General features: G+C 33.5%; 1 protein-coding gene across 1 annotated transcript; it reads right to left on the bottom strand.

Annotated features, from left to right (window-relative positions):
- Window positions 1-14,565: 14,565 nt before the first annotated feature.
- mRpS2 (mitochondrial ribosomal protein S2) lies at window positions 14,566-24,534 on the bottom strand. The gene is made up of 3 exons (XM_075370623.1): window positions 24,231-24,534; window positions 20,669-20,818; window positions 14,566-15,429 (listed from the first exon to the last, which is right to left on the bottom strand). The coding sequence occupies exons 1-3, from the start codon at window positions 24,262-24,264 to the stop codon at window positions 14,759-14,761; spliced, it is 855 nt and encodes a 284-aa protein (XP_075226738.1). The 5' UTR covers window positions 24,265-24,534; the 3' UTR covers window positions 14,566-14,758.
- Between the last annotated feature and the right edge of the window lie 369 nt (window positions 24,535-24,903).

The following is a 24,903-nucleotide window of genomic DNA, read 5'->3' as shown; positions in this document are numbered from 1 at the left end:
AATCAAATTCTCTGTTTTTGGGTATCTCATATTTCATGAACAAGTGCCAATCTAATCTGTTTCATTGGTTTGTTTACATATTTTAATAATTTTAGATTGGCTAAAATAAATACCATAATTTTTTTATGATTTGTGAATACACGTACATGATTACGATGTCTGTAAATAAAATGAGACCGGTTCAGAAAAACTTTTTATTTATAATCAAATTATACATGGACTCTATCACCTTTGAAATAGTTTCCTTGGGAAGCCATGCAACGCTTGAAACGGTTTTCTCACGCTTCATAGCAGTTTTCCCACTCTTCATAGTTTGGAACTCAGAAACTGGAATATTCTTCAGATGGTCTGTTACATTTTTTTAAATGTTTTCTACTGTTCATCAAGGGTGTTTTTTTAAAGTCCGGAACAGGAAAAGGTTGCAGGGACTCAAGTCAGGTGAATAAGGTGGTTGAGGAACTACAGGAATGCTTTTCTTTGGCAAAAACTCATTAGTTGAGAGTGCGGTGTGACAAGATGTATTGTCACACGCAGAATCCAGTTGTCTTTGATGGCTGCTCTCACATGGGCAACTCTTTCAAGAATTTCTTGGTAAACATAATGATTTACAGTCTGTCCTGTACGCAAAAATCCCCTATGGATAATGCCATTACTATCAAAGAAACAAATTAGCATGGTTTTGATTTGCTCATTTTTGCTTTTTTGGGACATTGTGAGTTTGAACTGTGCCACTCCTTCCTCTAGCATTTTTTTTTCTGGATCATACTCAAATATCCAAGATTTATCACCAATAATAACATATTTTAAAAAATCAGGGTCAGTTTAATTTGCCCTAGAAGATTACGGCACACTTCCATCCTGTTGTTTTTCTGTTCAACAGCGAGGTTTTTGAGACCAATTTTGCACAAATATTTTTAATGTCCAATTTGTTTGTCAAAATTTGACGGATACAGTTCAAATTCAATTGTTCTGCAATCAGACAGTTAATCACTGGTCGTAACATATCAAATCTGATTTGCTCAGCATCGTTGTCACTTTTTGATATTAATGGTCTTCCAGAGCGTGGGTCGTCCACAATTGATTCCCGGCTATCTGAAAATGCTTTAAACCACCTAACAACTTGTTCTCTTCACAGAGCGTTACCTCCATATGCACTCTTCAATTTTGAAAAAGTTTCAATAGCATTCTCACCAAGTTTAACACAGAACTTAATTGTATGTTACTCAAAATTAGTATCACTCATTTTTTAATGCACAACAAAAAATCATTTCACGAAAAATTTGTTTACGTCTCACGTGACAACAATAGAGTAAAAATATTAATACCTAATATAAATTAGCCATTCATATAGTAACTACAGTGTTGTCACTTTGGCTGCCAAAAAAAGTAGTTTCATTACTTATTTACATACCTTGTAGTTAGCAAAAAGATTCACCTGTCAGACTTTAACTGTGTAATTTCATAGGTTTAATTACACTTTTAGAAGGTTAAATAATGAGAAACTGAATTATACGTGGGTGATTTAAATTGAAATAATTTTGCAATTCTATGCAGCAAGCAGTTCTGAGCTGGATGGTGGAGTGAGAGGTGTTAATGTTGGGTGTGTTAAAGAGGGGGGACTGGCTTGGTTAGCTCCTCCACTTATATTATTATATTATACATTGTGATGTACAATATATAATCATAAAGTTTTTAAACTAATGAAGGTGTTAAACCCATGGAAATTTTAACTCATTTAGAGGTACAGTTTGGGGATGCTACACTGTCCCAGAACTGAGTGTACCAAATATACATATATTTGGGCCAGATGATTTAAGGGTTTGTGAGAAAGTGTAGAAAATGAAAGTCATGATTGACGCGTAAGGTCAAGTCTTACAGTTACACAACATTTGTGCTGTTTGAGAGTTTATCGAAGGTAAACCAGTTCACTGTTGAAGAAATCACATCGGAAGTGGGTATCAGCTATGGGAGTGCTCAATTCATTATCCCTGATTATCTTTGCTTTAGAAAACTCAGTACTCGATGGGTTCCGAGGCTGTTGATCGAAAATCAAAAACAGGTCAAATTGGAGATCTGTGAGTGACCTCTGAATTGATTTCAGCAAGAAGGGATGATTTTTTGAGGTACATCGTCACATGTGATCAGATATGGGCCTTCATTACATTCTGAAGTTAAAAATGGTGAGTAAGGAGTGGGAAAGGATGGATGAGGGCTGCCCAGTGAAGCCTAAAACCCATCTGTCAGCCTGAGAAATTATTGTAACAATTTTTTTTACTTAAGGGGAATTTTACTCATTGATTTTCTTTACAATCAATGAATGGTGAATGTGGCTTACTATTACCAGCTGCTACAGTCAACAAGCTGCCTACCAAAACAAAAGACAGGGTATGCCCATCAGAGATGTCATCCTTCTCCATGACAACGCCAGGCCACACACCATGATTTTGACAAGGGATAAATTGAAAATAAATGCATTGGGAAACCCTCGATCACCCTCCCTACAGTCCAGATTTGTCACCCTGTGACTATTTTTTTTGTGCCCTTGAAAGAATTGCTTGGAGGAGAACGATTCTTTTGCTAAAGTAAATAGATAAATAAATCTTTATTCTTATTGGAACATAAAAATACATTATACAGATCATGTCAATATAAGATAAATTATAAATATATATATACAAATTATAAGAAAAAGAAGAATGTTTAAGTTTATATTAATTATTTAAAAACAAGCACATGAAATTACTACAAAATAAATCAAAATTTAAAAGCCACTACTGAGAATTATTTTGAGCATACATTTATGTACATGTTGAACAGGACGTAGATAAAGTATATTTTTTGTTTTTAATTATGATTATTTAAAAATTTATCAATAGAATAATATTGTTAATTTAAAAGAAAATCTTTTAATTATATTTTAAATAAATTGTTGGGAAGACTTTTCAAATAGTTTAGCAATTTATTACAAATAGCAAAAGAGCCATAATAAAGCACTTGTTCATAAGCCAAAATGTTGTGTTGAGTTACACGAAAACAGTTATATTGTTTATTTTGATAAAGGTGCATATTGCTATTTTTTTTTAGAGTAAGTGCTCGTTCTTTTTAGCAAAGCTTGTACATTCATAAATAAACACAAGGATAAGTTATCGTATTTAATTTTTTAAATATAAGTTTACATTATTCATATTTATTGGCACCAGATAATAACCTGACAGCCAATTTTTGTATCTTAAAAACTAGTTCTGGCTTTTGGAGGGATCCCTAAAAGATGACATACTTTATACTATAATATATGTGGGCATAATAAATATTTAATAATGATGACAAACTTAGAATTTTATTAAGGCGTTTCAGAGCAAAACAGTATGGTTTGATTTTGTTATAAACGAAATCAAATCGATCATCCCTTGAGATCTTGTCATTTAATAAAATACTCAGGAATAATTTCACTCTGTGGACAACAGAATACTTTCATATTGTTAACTGGATTCTATCCAAGCGATCAGTACGCCTACATGAGAAGCACAATGGAACAGTTTTATCCAAATTTAATGTTAGATGGGTACAATCCACACATTAAATAATTTTTTGAGCTGCTATGAAATTTTCAATTCCTTTTGAACAATTATCCTCAGATATAGATACAGTTATGTTGTCTGTGAAAAGGGTTACACTAAATAGTTCAAGGTTTTGAGGCAGATCATTAATAAACAATAAAAAAAGCAAAGGACTCCCCAGAGGCATATATATTTTACATCGTGAAGTTAGGACCTAAGTTTTATATGTGTGTTCTTATCAAGAGCTGAAATCTCAACTACTTGTTTATGATTGGTAAGGTAAGGCTTTAATTAATTTTGAGCAACTACTCTGATACCATAGCTACTAAGTATTCCATCAGTAAAAAATGTAGTACTAAATTGAATGCTTTACTGAGATCGCAAAAAATGAAAAATGTCATCTTTTTGTATTTTTGGAATTTAAAATATTTTTCAAAAACTGACGAATGGCTGGGTAGTTGGCAGTTTTTTCTTAAAACCATGCTGAAATTTTTTAATATGACATGATTTACAACAACAAAAAAATATGAGTAAAAATATGAATCTATGAGTAAGTTTAGTATGTCCCATTCGTAAACAGCAAGTAATAACCTCCTCTAGATGGTTACTCCTGCATGAGGAGCTCCATGGTGACGTAGTGTTCTTAACTGGATGAAGTTTATTGTTTATGGTAGCATTCCATTCACTTAGCCATTCATGAACCATCCTCTTCAGAAGACAGACAAGATCGTTTGAAACAACATGATTAGTGAAAGGCTACAAACAGGCCTCTTTTGCCCCACGATCAGCATGGTCATTGCCTGAAATTCCTGTATGATTAGGGATCCAGCAGAAGTTCACAGTTGTGTTATGCCAAGTCACTTCAGAGATAAGAATGTGTATCACAGACCTCAGGATGTCTGTAGTACATGTCTAATAGCCTACAAGGTACTCATGGACTCTGAACAGGCAAGTATGTGTCAGACCTTGTTGATAGCCCACAGCTCTGCAACGAAAACATTGACAATCCATGGGTGGCCAAACATATTTAAACGTTAAACATCTTGAGTTTGATTCGCTAATTATTACAACAAATAAAACACTTGTATAAATTTTCAAAATTGAAACTTTATTTTGTATAAAAACATTATACACCTATTTCAATTACAATGGATCATCTTCAGTAGTAAAACAAAAAAAAAAAAATTTAACATTAATAAACTATCAGTATTTCTGAAATAAGGATGAGAACAAGCAGCTTCTGCGAAGTTCTACATGTTACTGAGAGCAAGGTTGAAGTAAAGTTGCTGCAAGATAAGTAAGTGTTGGTGTAGAGTTTGCATATAAATATACAATTGTGCCCTCAGTAACTTGTAGATCTTCACAGAAGCTGTATGTTCTTTCCTTATTTAAAGAATACTGATAGTTTATTAATGTTAAAAAACAACAACTTTTGTTTATGTTATATTACTGAAGATGACTTCATTGGAATCAAAATAACTAAATAGTGTTTATGTAAAATAAAGTGACAATTTTGAATACTTATACAAGTGGTTTTATACTCAAATATGTTCTACTGGCAACCACAGAAGTACAACAAACAAAATTATCGAGTCTAAAGCCATCTATATAAACTATAGCATCATAATTCATGATATTTACAATATTATAAAATTTTCTCATAAGAAAACCAGATTGTCCATTTTTTTATATTGACCGAGACAAAAACAAGGAAGGCATTTTGAATAACAGATTTAAGGGCAACTACACGATTGATATCTTATCTACCTTGGTGGAAACCACATTGTTAGAGGACAATTAGGCATTTCTCTCACGGTACTACACTAAATGACATTTTACCATTCGTTTCATACCTTGCACAGGGTACTGGTCAAGGATGTAGAACCATAACTTGTGGGGCATGATTTATCTTTACCAGCTTTCAGTATCGGAATCACTGATGCTTCTGACCAAGAATCTGGAAACACCTAATCAGAAAATATTTTATTGTAAATATACAATGTTGTAATGCAGTATCTACGACACTGCATTATCATTGTGGGCCTGATATTAGCATTTCCAGGTGATGAAAGTTATTACTTCAAGAGCAATTCTCCTGAGGATGTACTAATTAAAGCTGAGTTATGTAATACACAATTAGTTCCACGGTTCAAGTTGATTAGCGATTCGGCTACAAAGACTCCTTATATTTGTTTTGAAACGCCTGTTCAGTATACATGGAGTGAAAGTCAATGGCAGTATTATTCAAAAACCATAGGATGAATTTACAATGTCATCTTCTGCTCTACAGTGGTATCATTTACGCATATTACTTCTTCATGTAGTAGGTGCAACCAGTTTTGAGGATTTGAGGACTTATAAAAATGTTACATATCCTACCTTCAAAGCTGCAGCCATGATATAAGAGTTTATATCAGATGATATTGGATGGCAATGTTGTTTGGAAGAAAAGCTTCTTTGTTTCAAATGCCAAATCAGCTTCGACGGTTTATTCACCTTTAAATGTATGTTGCTTTGAATTTATGCAATCTCTTAAAAGAATCAATACCTGACGATTTTTCTCAAACTAATTCCATAGAAACACTTCAACTTCATGGTTTCTCTCTTTCAGCTTTTTATTTACCTGCCATAGATGGTTAAAATGAAAATCCAGAACAACATGCAATAATTTATAAAATTCTCTACTTGATTAAAGATAAAAATAAAAGTGTGCCAGCCAATGCATATTTCTTAGATGGTACAGGAAAAACTTTTGTGCATCAGTGTTTAATCCACAGTTGCACTCGGTTGGGACAACAAATTGTTTCTGTTGTGTGAACTGGAATGTTGCAATGTTGCTTGCTCCCTCATGGTCATAGTCGCTTCAAAATACAATTAAATTTACATGAACATTCTGTGTGTCAAGTTTAAAGATAATCAATAAAGAAGCTAATATTATTCATTTCGCTAAGTTGGTCACCTGGGATGAAGCACCCATGGCATATAACCATTTTTTGATATGCATAAATCACTTATTGAAAGATATAATGTACTGACATACCATTTGTTGGGAAGATTATTATCTTAGGAGATCTTTATCAAGTGTTACCTGTTGTATTGCATGCATCAAGAGCTGCTACAGTTCAGAACACCCTTTGTGGCTACTTTTCAAAGTATTCAAACCGACTAAAAAAATGCAAGCCAGGGCAGATAAATGTGAAGTTCTGAACTTTCTGTTAAAAATCAGAAATGATGAATACCATCCAACAATAAAAACTTGACTGACTACATACCTCCCTAATTATAACACTTTTACTGTTAGTGAAATATATGGCAAAAATCTTTTCTCTTTCTCAGATACTTCAAATCTTTCAACTATTATAATTTTTGCATCAAAAAATGAACAATGTGACAAAATTAACAGAAAAATCCCAGATCTTATTCTAGGAAAATCAAGAATTTATATGATTGAGAATACATTGATAACTGAGGAAGAGAGTGAACTGTTGCAGTTACATTTTTAAATAGTCTCGAAATGGGTGATTTGCCACCCTACATTTTGACTTTAAAAGAAGATGGCATTGTAATGTGGCTAAATCCAGTTAAGGAATTACTGAATGAACGGGACAGATAGTGAGAAAAATGTATGACTACAGGTATAAATGTTGGTCAGCAGGCACTTCTGTCTTGAACTGATATGATGCTGTTTGACATTATTACCCCATTTTCTTTTAAACAGATAATTTCCTATACGGTTAGCATTTTACATTACCATCAACAAGGCACAAGAGCAAACTCTGTACAAAGTTCTACCTACCTACCTGAACCAGTTTTTGGCCATGGAAAATTGTATATTGCCCTATCACACGCCCCCAACGGGGAGTCTTATTTTTTAAGACTTTGGAGGTTGGAGAAGATCAGGGGAACAGTCCGTGAGATCACCCCAAAACATCGAGGCGGTAAGGCAGTCCTGTATGCGCTGATTATTTTTAAATTCGTTCTATGTTGCAGTGACTCTAATTTCTGTATATTCCTCTTTGTGTTGAGGGCTCCGATCCAAGCCGGGACCCCATACAGTCGCACCGAGCAGCGACCTACAGTAATAGTTTCCTCTTATTTGCTCTTGGGCCCAACTTGCTTCCCATTAATCGTCCCAGTGTATAGGTGAGTCTTTCAGTCTTTTTTGCAGTCTCTAGTAAATGTCGATTAAAATTATTCATTTGTGAGAACCAAACCCCCAGATATTTCACATTGGGGCTTGATTCCACCTGATAGCCGTTTATCTGTATACTAATCCGCACAATCTTGCTCTGCCCGTTACAACCACCATCTGTGTTTTCTCTGGCGCCAATTTCAGGCATTTAGTTTGGAGCCATGTGCTCACACGTTGCACAGCATAGTTGGCGTTTCTTGTCACTTATTCCTCTGTGCATCCTGCTGTTAACAATGCCAAATCATCCACATAGGCGACCAAAGACACTTCCTCCACAAAGCCCAGCCCCAGAAATCCATCAAATGTTATATTCCATAGGAGAGGGCTTAAAGCTTACTTAACCTTGAGGAACACCCCCTTGCAAGTGAAATTTGAAGTCCTCCTCCTGTGTAGCTGTCAATAACTCTCGATCTCACAGGTAACTTCTGATCATTGCTTTCAAATATGGGTTAATGCTTTCATAACTGTCTCCCAAGGAATACAGTTGAAAACATTGTAGACATCCAGGAGGACCATCAAGGGTATCTTTCTGGTCTTCCAGGTGCCCACCTTGCATTCCTCGATCCATCTAGTTACCCTACAGAGGGCCTCCACTGTAGACCTCCGCGGATGAATCCGAACTGGGACTGCGAGAGCCCTCCTGATTTATTTAACTCCAATCAGATCCTTTCAGCAGAAGTCTCTCGTGTATCTTCCCCAACGAGGGTAGCAAACAAATCGATCTGAAGGATGGAGTCCTGCCAGTGTATTTCGCCTTGGGGATCAATACAAGCCTCCCCCTTTTCCACGTTACTGGAAACCGACACAGCTACAGCGCCTTATTTATAGGTTCGAGAACGAGCCATGGGTGTCTGTTCATCAGCCCCTTCAACAGTCCCCCAGAGACTACATCTGGGCCTACGCTTTTCCAAGAACTGTTCCTCGAAACAGCCCATTCAAGCTCATCGATATTGAACCGTCTTATTGCAAATTACGTCAGTCTGTTCTATTACTTCCTTCTGAAAAAGGAGTTTGTTTGCATGCGTCGCCTTTAACCTGGAAAATCAGGGGAGAGGCGCACCGAACTTCTTCATCAGCATCCGATACGCCCTCCCCCATGGGTCGTCATTTAGTTTGGCCACTAGCTTCTTCCAGGCTTCTAGTTTGGAATTCTTAATTGTAGTAACACCTTTCATGCGTTTTTGTACAAAGTTTCTGCCACTTCCATCTCCTCACGGTGATCCGTTGTAGACTAGTCTTCATAGTAGCTGAACATAGCTCAAGCAATTTCTCGCATCCACTAGTAAACCTTTTTGATAGCTTGTGGCGCCTGTGATTTAATATGTTCATTCTACTCATTAGAAAACGTAGAAAATCGTCTGAGTTACATTCCTGTACTCTCCTAGTCATGGTTGCCACCGCATCCACAAATGCTTGGGTTTGAGGTGAATCAATCACTCGGATTTCCATAATATCCGTCACCATTACTTTCTTCACTGAGAGGATATTCTCTGCTAATTCATCTCCAAAACCATTCTTAACTTTTTTAAATGAGTCTGCATAACATACTCCGGTCACAATCGATGTGGCCGGACCCTATGGGACTGGGGGACATAAGGAAAACTGACCATTTCAACTACGTTTGTTTCTCTCTTCTTGCCAAGTATTCCACTATTTCACTAAAAAATAATATAAATATTATAATAATATAAACTAATACATAATATAAAATATAAACCGTGAGACTAAACTTCTCCCTCCTCTGCCTCTGCCTGCTGAATGGATGAATAATTCACATTATGTCGTCATCGACTGGTATTTCATCTGATATCGATCTCTCCTTATGCTCACAGAGTTTACTTCCTCGTCTCAAATGGTCTGTTTGTGACAACGTTTACGGCAGTGACTATAAATCAATTATTATCACTTTTGTTGCCGACTGTGTGGTGAGCAAAAGACCATGGAGATGGATTGTTGAATGAGCAAATTGGAACAGTTATCATGACGCCTTCCCATCACAGTATGACGATAATGCCGATGCCCTAGATCAACTTACCTCTTTTAACTTCCTGGTACTCGAGGAGAGAATGCTCGGAGATACAGTTCACAAACATTAGGTAGTTTAAAAGTCCCTCCATTCTCTGGTGGAATGACAATTGCAAAAACGCGATTAGGAAACGACAGCAAGCAATGCATAAATTTAACCACATCTGAATCTGTATTGTAAGGCTAAAGCGGTATGTCATCGTGTATTCATAGATGCTACAAGAATGTCATGGAGGAATTTTTTTTTAACCTTCGCGACCATTGCTCTGTATTGCTTCAGAGGATGAGATGAAATGACAATTTTTGTAGCGTGTGAAAATAACATACCTGACCGGATTCGAACCCGGGACCTCCGGATGAAAGGCCGAGACGCTACCACTCGCGCCACAGAGGAATTATGTAGACATGGTCCCACGCACTATTTCCACCTCTACTGTGTGGAAGAAACTACTATGTGCAATTTGTGGACCCCAGAAACAGTCTATTCTTGGACTTATTCATGAAGAGAACTTCTTCATCTTCTGCAGCTAACCTGGCAGGTTTTTTTTGTTTGGTGTCCCTAACTTCATCATATACCAAAGAATTTCAGATGTATAAGATACAAATGGAAATAGTACCGTTGAAATTTGGTGATTCGGTCAGTGAATTAAATACTCCTGTTACATTCAATGAGTTGTTACATGCATTACAAAACTCAAGTGACACCTCCCCTGGATCTGACAACATTCGGCTCTGTATGCTCACAAACCTTCCCAATTCAGCTCTACAACACCTATTGGGTATTTTTAAAGGTTGGTTTGTTCTCCGAATAAGTCTTCTTACCTGTCTGGTCAAAAGCCATTGTCGTACCAATACTTAAATCTGGTAGAGACAAAGCGATGGAGAGAATGGTGAACTGCAAGCTTACATGGTATTTAGAGAAACATGCCCTGAGAACAATACGGTTTCCGCCAAGGATGATCTTCCATCGACCATCAGGTATCATTAGAAACAGCTATCCAAAATGCTTTTCTGCTCCGTCTGCTAAAGACGCATTCAGTCAACAGTTTTTCACCACCGGTGTTACTATTACAAATTTTAATTCTGTTGAACAAATTCTTTGAGGATGGTGGCAAGGTTACATACTGGATTGCTACAGTAGAGAAACTCCGATGATACTGTGCTGCCATGTTGCTCTTCGATTCAGAATAACCGTGGAGAGGAGGTTTGCTATTTACAAATAGGACATACTAATGCTACATTTGGACATTAATGAATCAGACAGATGCACCAGTTTGTGTTCGCTGCAACTGCCAACTACTAATGATAAACATGCCATTGTGGACTGCATGTTTTATTCGGCGTTGCGTCAGAAATTTAAATTACGAGCTACCATTCGAGATATTGTAGGAAACAATACGATGATTTTTATCGAATATTTTGTTTTTTTTAAAGCAGGACATCATTCGATTATCTATTGCTGTTCAGTTTTTGGTCAAGGTCGTAGACACAACGTTGTTTGAGAAACCACAGTTTTGACGATTTTGCATTAACGGGCTAGGGTTTGTCCACAAATCAGTGAATGGTGTTATAAACAACATAACCCAAGGTTGTTTATTATTACAATTCTGACTTGTGTGCGAATGCCGATGTCAGCTGTTTGTCGGTCAGTTCACTGTAAGCGTTGGGTGTGTTAGCTTCGGTGCTGTGTACATTGTTCTTTTGTTGTCAATAAATCATCGCATCAAGCTCTTTACAAGATTTTAGTTTTTACTTTCTGCTTACGGCTGTTTCTGTATTGTCGGAAAAGCTCGAATTAGAATATTTTTTAAGTGAAATGTTGTGCTCGGTAAGGATCGTCGTGCTATGTGTTTTCGTACTGTAAGTTAATTATGTGTCTGAATTCCTGTTTTTTTTTTTTAATTTTGTGAATGTAATGTTAATTCAATTATTCTCAGTTGTCTTCTGTTCTTGTAACACAAATGTTATTTACCATATTGTTTTTCTTTATTGCAGTTAATGCATAAACTCTTTTTGTGTTTCTGGTATAATTATAAATTAAACAAACTTCAAATAAAAGTGGATATGCTGTTTTTTCTCTCTTTCATAATCACTACCCAATCCAGACCATCAGATCCTCTCAGAATTACTTATTTCTTTTTTAGTGTTTTATATTGTGATTTAATTTTGTTTCCCCGTTTTATCGTGTGGTTTGGTTGTTAATTGTATTTTTTTGCAGATGTTTTTTCTGCAGATGACACGATATGTGTGAGTACTTTACTACCTAGGTTGTCTGTGGTAAAAGAGTAATGTGTCAAGGTCTAATAGATTTAATAACAAAAATATACTGTCTTTGAAGAGCAAGGATTAGGAAATATCTCATGCGTTTCAAAATGAATATAGAGCTTTTAAAGTTATATATTTATTCAGTTTTACTTATATTGATAAATTATACATGAAATGAAAAACCAACTCAAACAATTTTTCCTATATATAAGTGTTCAATGCGAGCACCTTTTTTCACATGGCACACATCCAGCTGATAGGAGAGTTTATTCCATACTATAATTAGCAAGTCTGGAGCGACAACTGCTTCAATCCTGTGTCTCAAGTCAGGTAGGTCAGCTGGAAACATACACTTGATCCTTTATAAACACCCAAAGAAAAAATCATACGGGGTCAGATCGGACGAACGTGGAGATCACGGCAAACAAGGTCTGTCATCTGGTCCTCAGTGACCAATCCAGCAGTCAGGGAGAATTTCATACGACCAAACTAGTCTTATGCCAGTGAGGAGGCGTAACATCTAGTCGCCAAATAAAGTTCTGTGGTTTGTATTTCGGTTAAGGAAAGAACCATAGTTGTAGCATATCAAGATAGTTCATTCCAAACACGCTTGCTTCTGTAAAAAAGAACGGCCTGTAAACTTGTCAGGATAAGGCACAAAAAACATTCAGTTTTAGGGAGCCCTGTTCGTACTGGAATATTTGTGAGGATTTTCTGATTTCAAGATATACACATTGCAGCGTTTACTTTTCTGTTAACGTGAAATGTTGATTCGTCACTGAATACGACACGATAAAGAAAGTCTTCATCGTTACGGTGCATCATTTCATTTGCAAAGCTAGCAAGAAAATCATAATCTGTAGGCTTAAGAGCTTGTATCGGCTGTAATCAATATGGACGCAGTTGTAAGCATTAAGCATCTCCTTAAAACCCTTCATACAGATGTCACTAGAACTGCTAATTTGCGGCTATCCTTGCTAATGGATTTTCTAGGACTATGCACAAAAGACTGTTCAACATTGTCTTCAAACACACTGTTGTCCTGTACGCTTCCCTTTACAAATTCAGCCAGCGGCTTCAAACTGTTTATACCATCTACAAATGTAATTGCCACTCGGGGAATCACAACAAAACTTCTAACAAAATGCGTGTTGAACGGTACTTCAGATTCACACTTTGCAAACTGCAAAACACAAAACGCTTTCTGTAGGGGGGGGGGGGGGGGTCGTCATCTTTGCTACTAGTGTGTTCAAGTGGAAGGTACAGGAAACAATTTATAGTTACACATAGCTGAAACCGTTTGAGTTGCTCTTTCATTTCACGCATAAATCAATTTACTGGTGAAATTTGAGAAATATTACATCACTTTAAAACCCCGATATTCGATTTGAAACGCACAGTATATTTTGCATGTTTGTATATTACAAAATATACAAATATATTTATACATCTTTTCTTTATTGTTTCTATTTCATTTATTTATCGATAACAGGTTACAAAAGTAATATACAACACGGTGCCTATATCATATATTGCAGAGATGAATATCTGCATGCAGCCTGTATACAACTTAAAACTACAAAAAACTAATTACAAACAAATTACAAATTTAATAATTACTTTATTTATTCATAAGCTATGCAAAACTAGTAGTATACGCTCAATATATACCTATAAGCGATATTAATTATATAAATTTTTTTGTTATATTTTTAAGACTTTCAGGAAGCTTGTTAAAAAATATTTGTACGCAATAAATTTATGATTTTTTTTGTCACTTTCTTTGTTGACTTTTGGAAGTCGTATATGTTTATTTCTTGTGTCGCTAACACTTTTATTAAAAAAATATTTACAATTCATTATATCGATGAGTAAAGATTCTAAAAACATATCTTTTTCTAAAGTTTAATGGCATTTTATTTTTATTTATCTACTCTTAAGAGTAGATAAATAAATAAATAAATAAATAAATAAATAAAAAGCGATTAAAATAGTCCTTAAGGACTATTTTAATGCACTATTCTGATAAGTTCATAAACTGTTTTGTTTACCCCATGCTAAAATTTCATATGTTATTTTAATATACACCATACATAATTGTGCAAAAAGATTTACAACTTATATTAGCTTACTTACTCCTTTTAGAACTTAGGTAATGAATTTGTTTTTATTAACTATGGTTTGCATGTAATATCTCCATTTCACATGATATCCATTTCTTTGGATTATATTTCCAAAGAAATTGGTATTATTAACTCTTGTAATTAATTCATTATCTGATCAATAGTAAAAGTCGAGAGCAGTACCGCAGTGGTTAGAGAATGTTGCAAAGTGTTTTGTATTAATTTAAGGATAGTAAATTATAATCCAATCTATTTTTTAAGCATAATATACTTAATCAAAGAATTAAACATGTTATCCCGTGTATTACCAGTACAAATAATCATGCTATCATCTGCAAAAGACATCATTTTACAGTTAGTGTAGTTCAATTTAAATAGGTCATTTATATAAATCAGATACATCAACAGATTTAAAAATATATTTTGTACGAGTAACATCCCAATTCCTAAAAGTTATCAGAAAAAGGTCATTACAAAATGTAGGATTTATTAACGATAATAAAATTATAACGCAGAAACATTTATTACTAACAAAAAGTTAATCGTTTAAATTACAAAAATTAATGAAATATTTATTTTGATACGATGATTTTTTTCTAATTTTGCACTTCTTCCTGATTTCGTTTGTATTCTTCAAATACACGCTGCCTTTCTTTTTTACCTCTTAGAATAGCTTCCTTAAATAATCTGCAATATAATTCGATGGAAACACTAGAGTCATCGTTTCCTGGCACCGGATATGTAATCAAGTTAGGATTACAATTAGAATCGACAATACCGACAGTAGGTATTAACATTTTAGCCGCTTCAGAAACGGCAAAATGCTGATCTAAAACTGTCGTTAATGTATTTATGAATATACAAAGGTCTGGTAATCGAGTCACAGCACCAAACATCATAGTAGAATTAGTAAACAAACCGATACGCCAATATTTAGTATGAGCATATTCACCGCATTCTCTTGCTGTCTTTTCGATAAGTAATGAATGCTGTGGATATTGGCCTATAAATAGTATAACACCACCCCGAAAAGCTATATGTGCTGTTACATTCAAAGCGGTTCTTAACATTTCAGACGTCTGATCTAAATCAAATATTGTATGTCCAAGTCTAGATCCGAATAAAAAAGGTTTCATTCTTTCATCCAAAGAACCTTCTTTATGACCAAAATGTACGCGTGCATTTAATAAATCTTTAACCTTTACTAGATGTCTTACGTTGAAATAATCCGGATAATCCAAAGGATTTTTACTTTGCTGAGATTTATCTGAAAAAAAAAAAAATTAATATTAATCAATCCTGAAAACAGTTCATACTCAAGAGTTATAAGCATCCTGTGCAAGACATCACCTCAGTGTGTGTACACTGCTACACATCAGTATGCACAACTGAAACAACTGATACTCAGATTCCCTTTGTCTACTACATGAGCAGGTAATGTAATGAACTTCATTACTCTCACAGAGTACAACTCAATGCTGTTTATTTTTCAAGTGCACTAAATACATGACAACCCTAAGAACCCAATATATGTCCATTTCTGTCAATAAACAATACATTGCATACACTGTCTCTAATCAGTTGATGAGGTGTGTGTGTGTGTGTGTGTGTGTGTGTGTGTATGTATATACATACATACACACACTATAATCAACATATATACACTACACACACTATAATCTTTATATATACACTACATATATATATATATATTAATGGAAATAAAACTAAAATTTTTGAATTTAAAAAAAATTAGTTTTATTTCTGTTTGATTTAATTAGAAAAGGATCTTTTAGCAATTTAAATCTTATGTATAGTATACGGTTTTTGATTTTAATTTTAATGTATAATTTGGAACGAATGATTTGGAAAATTATATAGAGCAACTGATGATGCAAGATACTCGTGAAAGTGCTCTTGCTTGGATTATGGAATAAGGTCATCCTATTTTATTTTATTTTATTAATTCTGAACTTGGGTCGATTGAATTAATATAACATTAATATAACATATAACATTAATATAACACTTTCAAATTGACACATAAAATATAACGACCCAAAATCTCAGTCAAATTCGTTAACGGGATAATCAATCCACAGGGTGGAAATGGGGGGGGGGGCTTTTGTGAAAAAACAAAATACCGCTATAACTAAGTAAAATATTGAATTTGTTTAAAGTTTCTACTATTATTTGGATAAGGGCCTAAAACTTATCTAAGTAAAGTTTTTGATACCACCAATTATTGGTCCACGGGGTGAACAAAATGAGGTTTTGAAGACAAAAAAATCACCTTCCTTAATAGGGACAATATCGAATCAGTTTAAAGTGGTCATTAGTCCTCTAAAGATTACCTAACACTTTTGTCTAAAACAATTTGATATGACCAACCCTCACGGCAAGGGATGGCCAAATTGTTGCTGGAATTATAAGAAGATGGGGCTTGTCCTATATGATAAACATGTGAAACTTTTTTTTCACATGCAACCGTTGTTGTATGGAGTAAATTTGAAGTTTCTCTTAATTTTAAGGTGGAAATATTTTTTATCCCCTACTTGGTGAAATCTACCTCCACCTTCTGGCATGCCAACAGGGATTTTTTTTTTCACAACAGGTTTGGACGATACACAGATATCAATCGGTAAATGCAAAATTAATCTTGATTATCCTTCTTTGGGAGTAGCATAAGGGCAACTGCTGTACAAGAAGTAAATATTTCCAATAAATTTCAACTTTTACAGTGTTAGAACCCCTTTTCAATTGCTTTTTAATTTAATGGTTTTTAGGAGTTTGTAATTTTTAATTACTTTTCTTAAATATTTTCTTTGAAATTTTAACTAGATCAAATTACAGTTTCTTAGCTATCGGGTAAGCGGTAGAGTGAGTCAGTAAAGACTTTCCCTTTTGAATATTTTGATCTATTTATATCCCTTTTCAGCTCTTTTGGCACCAGCACCGCTCTTTAATTTCACTTCTTATGTGCTTTGATTAAAAGACCAAAATGCTTTTTTTTTATTAAACTTAATCGATCACAGATACGATAAAATATAAAATAATTAAAATAACAGACAAAATAATGATCCCTCATGATTTTTCTCCAGGATCATTTTTAGACTACTTCAAAGCATCTTGAGCATTTAATCTTGAGCAATAAATCGACTGAAATCATCAGTCGATTTATAAATTGCATAAAATTACACGGGTGCAGAGTACACACATAATAGCATGTACAACCTTTCATCAAATACTCAACTACATCGAACAAAGATGGCTTATTATTATTGGAAGCTTTACGGTGCTTTTATTAGATTTAACAGCGATATTCATAATGGAAACCGCCTTATTTCAGTGCTAATCATTCAATCGACATCCATTAAAGAAATAAAGTTTGTACAGTCTAAGAAGAAATAAAATATAATGAACACAATGCTATGATCTAAAGGTAAACAGTTTTTTAGGACAACAGAGTATATTAAATTTTCTTACTTTTTGTGTAAATAGAATAAAAAGTAAGGGAAAGAGACCGGATGGTAACAATAATGAAAATTGCACTGAATCCTTTGTTGATTTATTATATGTTTTACTGCCCCTGCACACATCAAATTAGAAATAGTGAACCAGAGTTTACCCGCATTTTGTATAAAATGACTTAATACCAATACCGTAGAGAAATTTCCATCACTGTCTTTAAGTAAAGAGAAGGAAGACATTTTTTACTGTATATAGATTCCCCAACTCATTAAGTATGCTGCATTTAAAAACAACTCAATAATTTAAAACTCATGGCATCCTCATTCAAGAATGTTTTGAAGAAGTCTCTGGATAGTTTTAAAAGATAGTCAATACAAACAAATTGTAGAATTTTAAGAATAGTGAGATCCTAATAGTTTATTTTTTTAGTCTCATTAGGGGATGTAAAAGATTAAAATAGATATTATGATCAATAGGATGTTATCTTCATTATGGCTATATGCTGTTTGTATTTGAAAAAAAAACGGTAACACTTTCAGTACAAAAATAAGTTGTCTTAACATTCTTTTAAAAGAAGAAGAAGAAGAAGAAAACAACTCGCCTAAGATGAATGTTTTTTTAATTTTAAGCCTAAATGAATTATTTTAATATTTAATATCTAGATCGTTGATAATCTTTTCTACTTTTAACATTTCACACACTTTTAGTATAAATAACATAGAATGTGCATTAGAAATCATTATATACAATAGTTTATAGTCCATAAAATTTTTGTTTGACACGGGAAACTTACCAGTTTCCAATTTCAGTTCTCAAGGTGAAATTTATGTTAAAATATGCAAGAACACATCAAGTGCATTTAAGTAATAACCAACAAAAAGTAATGTTATGTTTATTTGATTTCAGATGATTTCTTATTTTTTTATAATTTTTTTCATTGCTGTAAGTTAGTTATATTGTACACAGTCTGAAAATAATTATTAATAATAGAATTATCTCTAACAGAGATAACCTGGTTAGTAAAGAGTCACTGAAGCTATTAGTTTTATTATTTCAATTTACACAACAGAAAAATTTTAATTATGCTGAACTAAAATTTAATAAATGAAAATTTATGTCAAGCAAACGGGTAGAAATCACATTGCCAATTAATTTTTTAAAATCAATCGTTTCAAGACCGATATCACCACTACTCTTAAATGTATAAAGTAAATCAACTTGAACCATCCAAATTCAGAATAAGGAAATAAATATCTTACTTTATTTTGTTGTTTTTCTAGAGAAGTACTTTCGCGGGATCCCGCATCATCAATTGTATGTAAAAAACCTTTTGTATACATATTAAGCATAAAAAATATTAAAAGATTAGAACTAAAATTAAAAAATGTAAAAGATTAAATAACAAACACGTGTTTGTATTTTAAAAGAAAAGGTCTGTTCAAAAAATAACAAAACTTATTCAATTACGTCCCAATAGAGATATTTAGTGAAGTGCAGTTGGCAGCATTGTTCTACATAACCTCCTCTGTAACCACATGTTCTTGGATTGTTGATATCTTGTTTAGTTTGGATGTTATTGTTGTTTGAGTACAATGTGTTGTAGTCAACACAAATGTTAGTAGTCTCAATTGATTGCTTGTCAGCCTCTGGTCCCGTACTGTAAACTTGCTTTGCAATACCGGTGCGATTTTCTGCAAGAACAGTGTTCTACGTACACGCCATTGGGGCTATACAACAATCGGTGGTAGTTAGTCAACCTGCATTGCTGCAAAGTGTTACACAGAACAACGGTGTAGTGTGTTGCAAGAGGGCCACTGTCGGCTAAATAAGGACTAAATGGTACGCCTCTCCTTCGACGGGTGCCCAGGTGCTCTCCAACTACGCAAACTTCAACAAATATTTGTTTTGATTCCACCTGGCATTTGATGAGCTGTGCGTCTGCGGGGAGGTCCAGTTGAACGAACATATGATGTTCGACTGCCCAGCTCTTGGAGGGGGCAGAACTCAGGCCACCCTGGAACTTAAATGTCAAGGGGAAAATTGGCCTCTCATAAGCGGCGAGTCAATGTGGCATGAGCCGCATTGTCGGACCGTATGGGTGTTCCTTGGTGCCGTTGCTTTGTTCAAATGGCATCAGTAGTTTATTTAAGGGAAAGATTCCTACCTCACTGCTGTGGGGGAAGCTACCTGAGAGTTATGACTGGCCATCAGCCAATTAAAGTCCAAGTGTTTTATATTGGTGGACAGGTACTTGCTGGCATTCAGCGACCTAGGCGTGGCAGCGAATTGCTGTCTTGACGTGACAAATTTAATTTATTGAATGTCATATATATTTTGGTAGTTGATGTGGTGCACCTACCCATTTTAGAATACATGACAAGTGAGCGGTGGGACACGAAGCAAGTGGTGTGTGGCACCATGCTTAGTTCATTCACGCAATTAGGTTAGCTCTAGGAACTAGTTAGGACACTGGTTGCTAAACTGATTTGAGGCTCAGTAGCTGTTTGTGGCACAGACAGGTCTTATGCTTTATGGCTACCGAATGGGGTGGTGGCAGAAGAAATACCATGCAAATCAAAAAAAAAGAAAAAAGTGTTAGTAGTGATTTCTGTAATGTGTGTTTTTCAGGAGACAGTATTTATCACAATCTGTTACGTTTCTAGAGCTAGGATGGACTGCATAAATTGTTGGATGAATTAATGAAACAATATTCTTCTAGGATAGTTGAATTTAATTTGTAAAAGATACTAAATAACATACTAGATAACTAAACCATACAAGTAACATTAGACGAAGAAATACATGACCGTGCCAGACGGATTCTTAACTCGAATCAATTGTAAGAACTGTTTCGCAGGCCAGTGCTAATAGAAAACTAGAGCAGCACTAGCTGGCTCAAACTAGGAACAGAACACAATCATTAAAGGAAATCAAGAAAAAGAAAGCTTATACAGAAATCGATATAAATAATTTTTTAAATTAATTAAATTGCTAGTAAATTAATTACACTATAAGTTAACAATTTAAGTTACTACCTGCAATATTCGTATCTGAATCCTGCTTATTTACATCTGGCTGTACTTGTGTTGAAAATTGTGCTGACATATTTTGATACCAAGACAATGTATGATAGGAACACTTGCTAGAATAAGATTTTAAGCATATTCCTTTTGAAAATAACCCCGCTGGAAAAAAAAAGAAAAATTAATGATAACAAAAATTAATCTTCAAACACGAGTCATTTAAATATCTATAGAATTTAACTAACATAAGATCACAAAACAAAGATATCAGTACGGAATGTATGGGCAACAGTTGGTTATAAAATAATTTATAAAAGTATCTAACATTAAGGCTATGGCCTGAATATCACCAGTGTTGCAATAGGCAGTTTTACAAAGACTAGGGGCACTGATAAGATTACAATGCCAGATATTAGGGAATATGAATTACTTTTAATGCTTCTTTGAGGAGGATTGACAGAACAATCCTTACAGACTTGATTAATCATTTATCCTTTGATCTCTAAATTTAATGAAAAATCTTTTCTTGCTTGTAACTGTACATAGCACCACTAATTAAATCATTAATTAATAAATCAACCAATCTCTGAAAACAAATAAAAAGCTTCTCTCATGATTACAAATCACACCAGTAGTTAGCATCTTGCCCATAAGAACTACAAGATGTTAAGTCTGACTTTCATATCTGATTCATAGATGGTATTTCTAACTGATTTTAAATACCCACAAATACCACTAGCATACTTCAACTACAGGTTTCAATTAATGCCATTGTTCCAGATACAGAAAACCTGGTAATAATAAATCTTCTGTAAGTCAAATTTAAGTTACAGCTAATTAATGCATGCTAAATAAAACGGCAAATTTATTTTGAATTCCATATGTTCACCACATGTATTTTACTCGTAATGAACATATGGAATTCAAAAAACAATAAAAATTTACACTTTATAACAGAAGAATTCTCAGTGTATTTTTATAAATGACCAATTACATTCATATTTATATAATTATGATTTCCAGTTATATAAATATTTATATATTGTTACTCATACAATAACACATAACTCATAACAATATTTATATATTGTTATTCATCCAAGCAGAGGTCTCTGAATGAAGTTTTTTTGTAGTTTCTTATTTTTTCAATTTGAAAAATTCCTTCTGTTTTTAAAAAAAATGTTAATACCCATTACATATTTCTTTAAAATTTTTATCCAAAACATCCAACAGGACACCTAATAAAACCTAGCTGAGTTTAAGAAAATAAAAAAATAATCCTATATTTTTTGGAGAAGGAACAGTTTTATATTGTATCAGGAAGTGAATTAGATAATTTAATGTGACTTCAGACAGTAATTCATTTTATAATGAACTATAATGGTGGCATGAGCTTAATGAACATCTTGATGATTGCTACTTTTGTTTTTAGTATACAGAAGGAAATTAAAAAAAAACAGAAATATAAAATTGAATACCTGAATTGAGAATCTTACAAAGACAGATTTTAACATTTCAGAATTTAGTGACATGGCTGTATACAAACTGACAAAAATGTAGATCTTTCTGATAACATCTGTGATTCTACTTTTGGTCCTCAGATATTGAGTAAACACCACTCATCCATTGAAATAAATTTGTGCTTGACCTGGACTATCAAAAGAGCAGGCAGAAATTCGTGGCTCTAAATTGTAAGAATGAAATCTTTCAGAAGATGGAAAAAGCACTACAGCCTTTGGAAAAAGAAATGTGTTGCTTTCTCAGTGTTTTATAAAACTAAGGATTCTTTTTGTGCATATTTTGGGATCAGTGGATTAATAATTAAACTATTGATAGATTATAAACCTACAGAAAGGATTTCCTTTTATTGAATCATCTAAATAATACTTAAAAGCTGTTTTACTCCATAATAAAAAAAACAAGCAATAGTATATTTCAGTTTCAGTGTGAAACAAGAAGATACATATTTCATTTTCAGTGAATAAAACTTATGATAGCATGGTTGCCATTCTGAATGCAATTGAGCATAAATAGTTTGGCTGGAATGTTTATGATGATCTGAAGGTCATAGCTCTATTAACAGGCCTTCAAGTTGAGTTAACAAAATATTGTTGTTTTTTATGTTTACGAACAACATATCAGAATTATGTAACAAAAAAGTGGCCAAAAAGAAATTCTTTTAAACCAGGTGATCAAAATGTCTTGGGCATTCCTCTTATTGAACCTAAGAAAGGAATTTTATAAAAAAAATTCAACCTAAGGCCTTAAAAAAATGTTATAAAGGCCATTATGAAAAAAAATTATGAAGCTATTGAAGAAGACTTCAAATATTTAACAGAACTTTTTCTACAATTACGTGAAGCTAAACTAAAGAAAGTATACTTACGGAACCTACTATTAGAAAAGTTGTTCGTGACTACTTTTGAAGGAAAACTCAACCGAAAGGAATTATCAGAATGAAAATTGTTTGTAAAGATATAAAAGGATTTTTAGCAACAAAAAAAAACAAAACAACACCCTAGTTCAAGAGCTTCTTAAGTCCATTATTGGCACAATTAGTGAAGAAACAAGATCATGAAGATCTGATATCAATGCTGCTGGTGCTTATCAGCAGCATTGAAATCAGATCTTCACAACTATCAGTTCTCATCCATTATTGTTGCTTAACAATAATGGATGGCAACTGCTACTTTGTAAAAAAAAGACAACTTGAATCCAAACTAAAGTAAAAAAAAAATCTGATGTGGGCATCACATGACTTCCTTGTATGCCTATTAAATTACATATACACATTTATTCCCAAGTCAATGGTTTCTTATGCTGAATTGCAAGTTGTTATAACCTGAATATTTAATTAAAAGGAAAAGAAATGTAACTAAATGCCATTTTATTCCCATTAACGGAGGTGTAAATAAATCCTAACTGAACTATTAATTTGTCAATTACTTTTTACATCTTTATAACTTTGGATATGCTACACAGGTATTTTTTGAGAATGAAATGATAAGTAAAAAGATATCAGACCCTAACTAGAAACCATAGTTTTCATTGGTCTAACAGTACAATCTACACATTCAGGAAGATAAACATAAGCTATACATAAAGTTAAAAGTAGCCTTACACCCTTTTCAGTGTACCTTAAACCTACTTAATTAACTGAACCCATATAAACTCAATAAAAATCTACCAAAGGGCTGACTACTGAACTCATAAAAACTTAATGAAAATCTACCAAAGGATTGTACAAATCAAATTTTTAAAAAAAGATATTTTACTGAAAGCCAAAATGACCTGTGAAAAATACGTATGAAAAGAAAATAATAAATCAATAAACAGAAAGATCAATTTATTTACCGCAGTCTTAATATAATTTGTAAGTTAAACACAAACTTTATTCGTTTTTGGGGTAATCATTATAACTAATAATTTTTTTTCAACAAGATAAGTAAACTAATTTTAAAACTTGATAGCAGTAACAAAGAAATAAAAAATGTAATTATGTTACTTTTTTTATTAAACTACTTCACTTTTCTGGAAATAAATATATTAATACAGATTTTTTTTAACCACTTACCTCTAAGTAATAACCAACTTAATCTTGCTTCCATGATTAATAACGAAACAAAAGGAAATATTTAAACAAGACCATATATTTCGTTACACACTTAAAAAAATAATAAACACAATCCTTGAATTATTTGTTTTGTTTGCGCTAAATAAAAATTATAACCTAAAATTCGAAGCGTCAATGATAAATTGATTTACACATACATCTTGTCAGGGTTGCCACCAAGCAACGCTTTTTCGTACTACATTTTTACCTAAAAAGGTAGGAAAAAGATTTTGAAAAAGGTTCTAGACCATTTTATCTCAGAACAATACAATTATTCAAAACAAGGCAGCATAAAAAACAAATCCACATGCCAATCCTAAGAAACATTGCTGAAATGAAAAATTTATAATAATTAGAACTTCCCAATTTTGATATTATGTTTTTTTTTAACTTCCGAGACTACCGTTAGGTATTGCTTCAGAGAATAAGATGAATGACAAGTAATGTGTGAAAATGCCATGTCTGACCGGGATTCGAACTCGGGACCTCCGGATGAAAGTGATGTTCATGTTGGGAAGCAGCAATGTTGAAGTCTTGATCACCATTTTTATATCTCTACGTTAACTACTAAATGACTGTTAAAAACTAAATGACTGTTGTCATTTATATATGTTTAGAACGTGCAAATTTGACT

Source organism: Lycorma delicatula, chromosome 7 (genome assembly GCF_047948215.1).
Source record: "Lycorma delicatula isolate Av1 chromosome 7, ASM4794821v1, whole genome shotgun sequence".
Classification (NCBI taxonomy): Eukaryota; Metazoa; Arthropoda; class Insecta; order Hemiptera; family Fulgoridae; genus Lycorma; species Lycorma delicatula.
The sequence above is the reverse complement of the archived record's forward strand: the minus strand, read 5'-3'. Positions and strand labels throughout refer to the sequence as shown.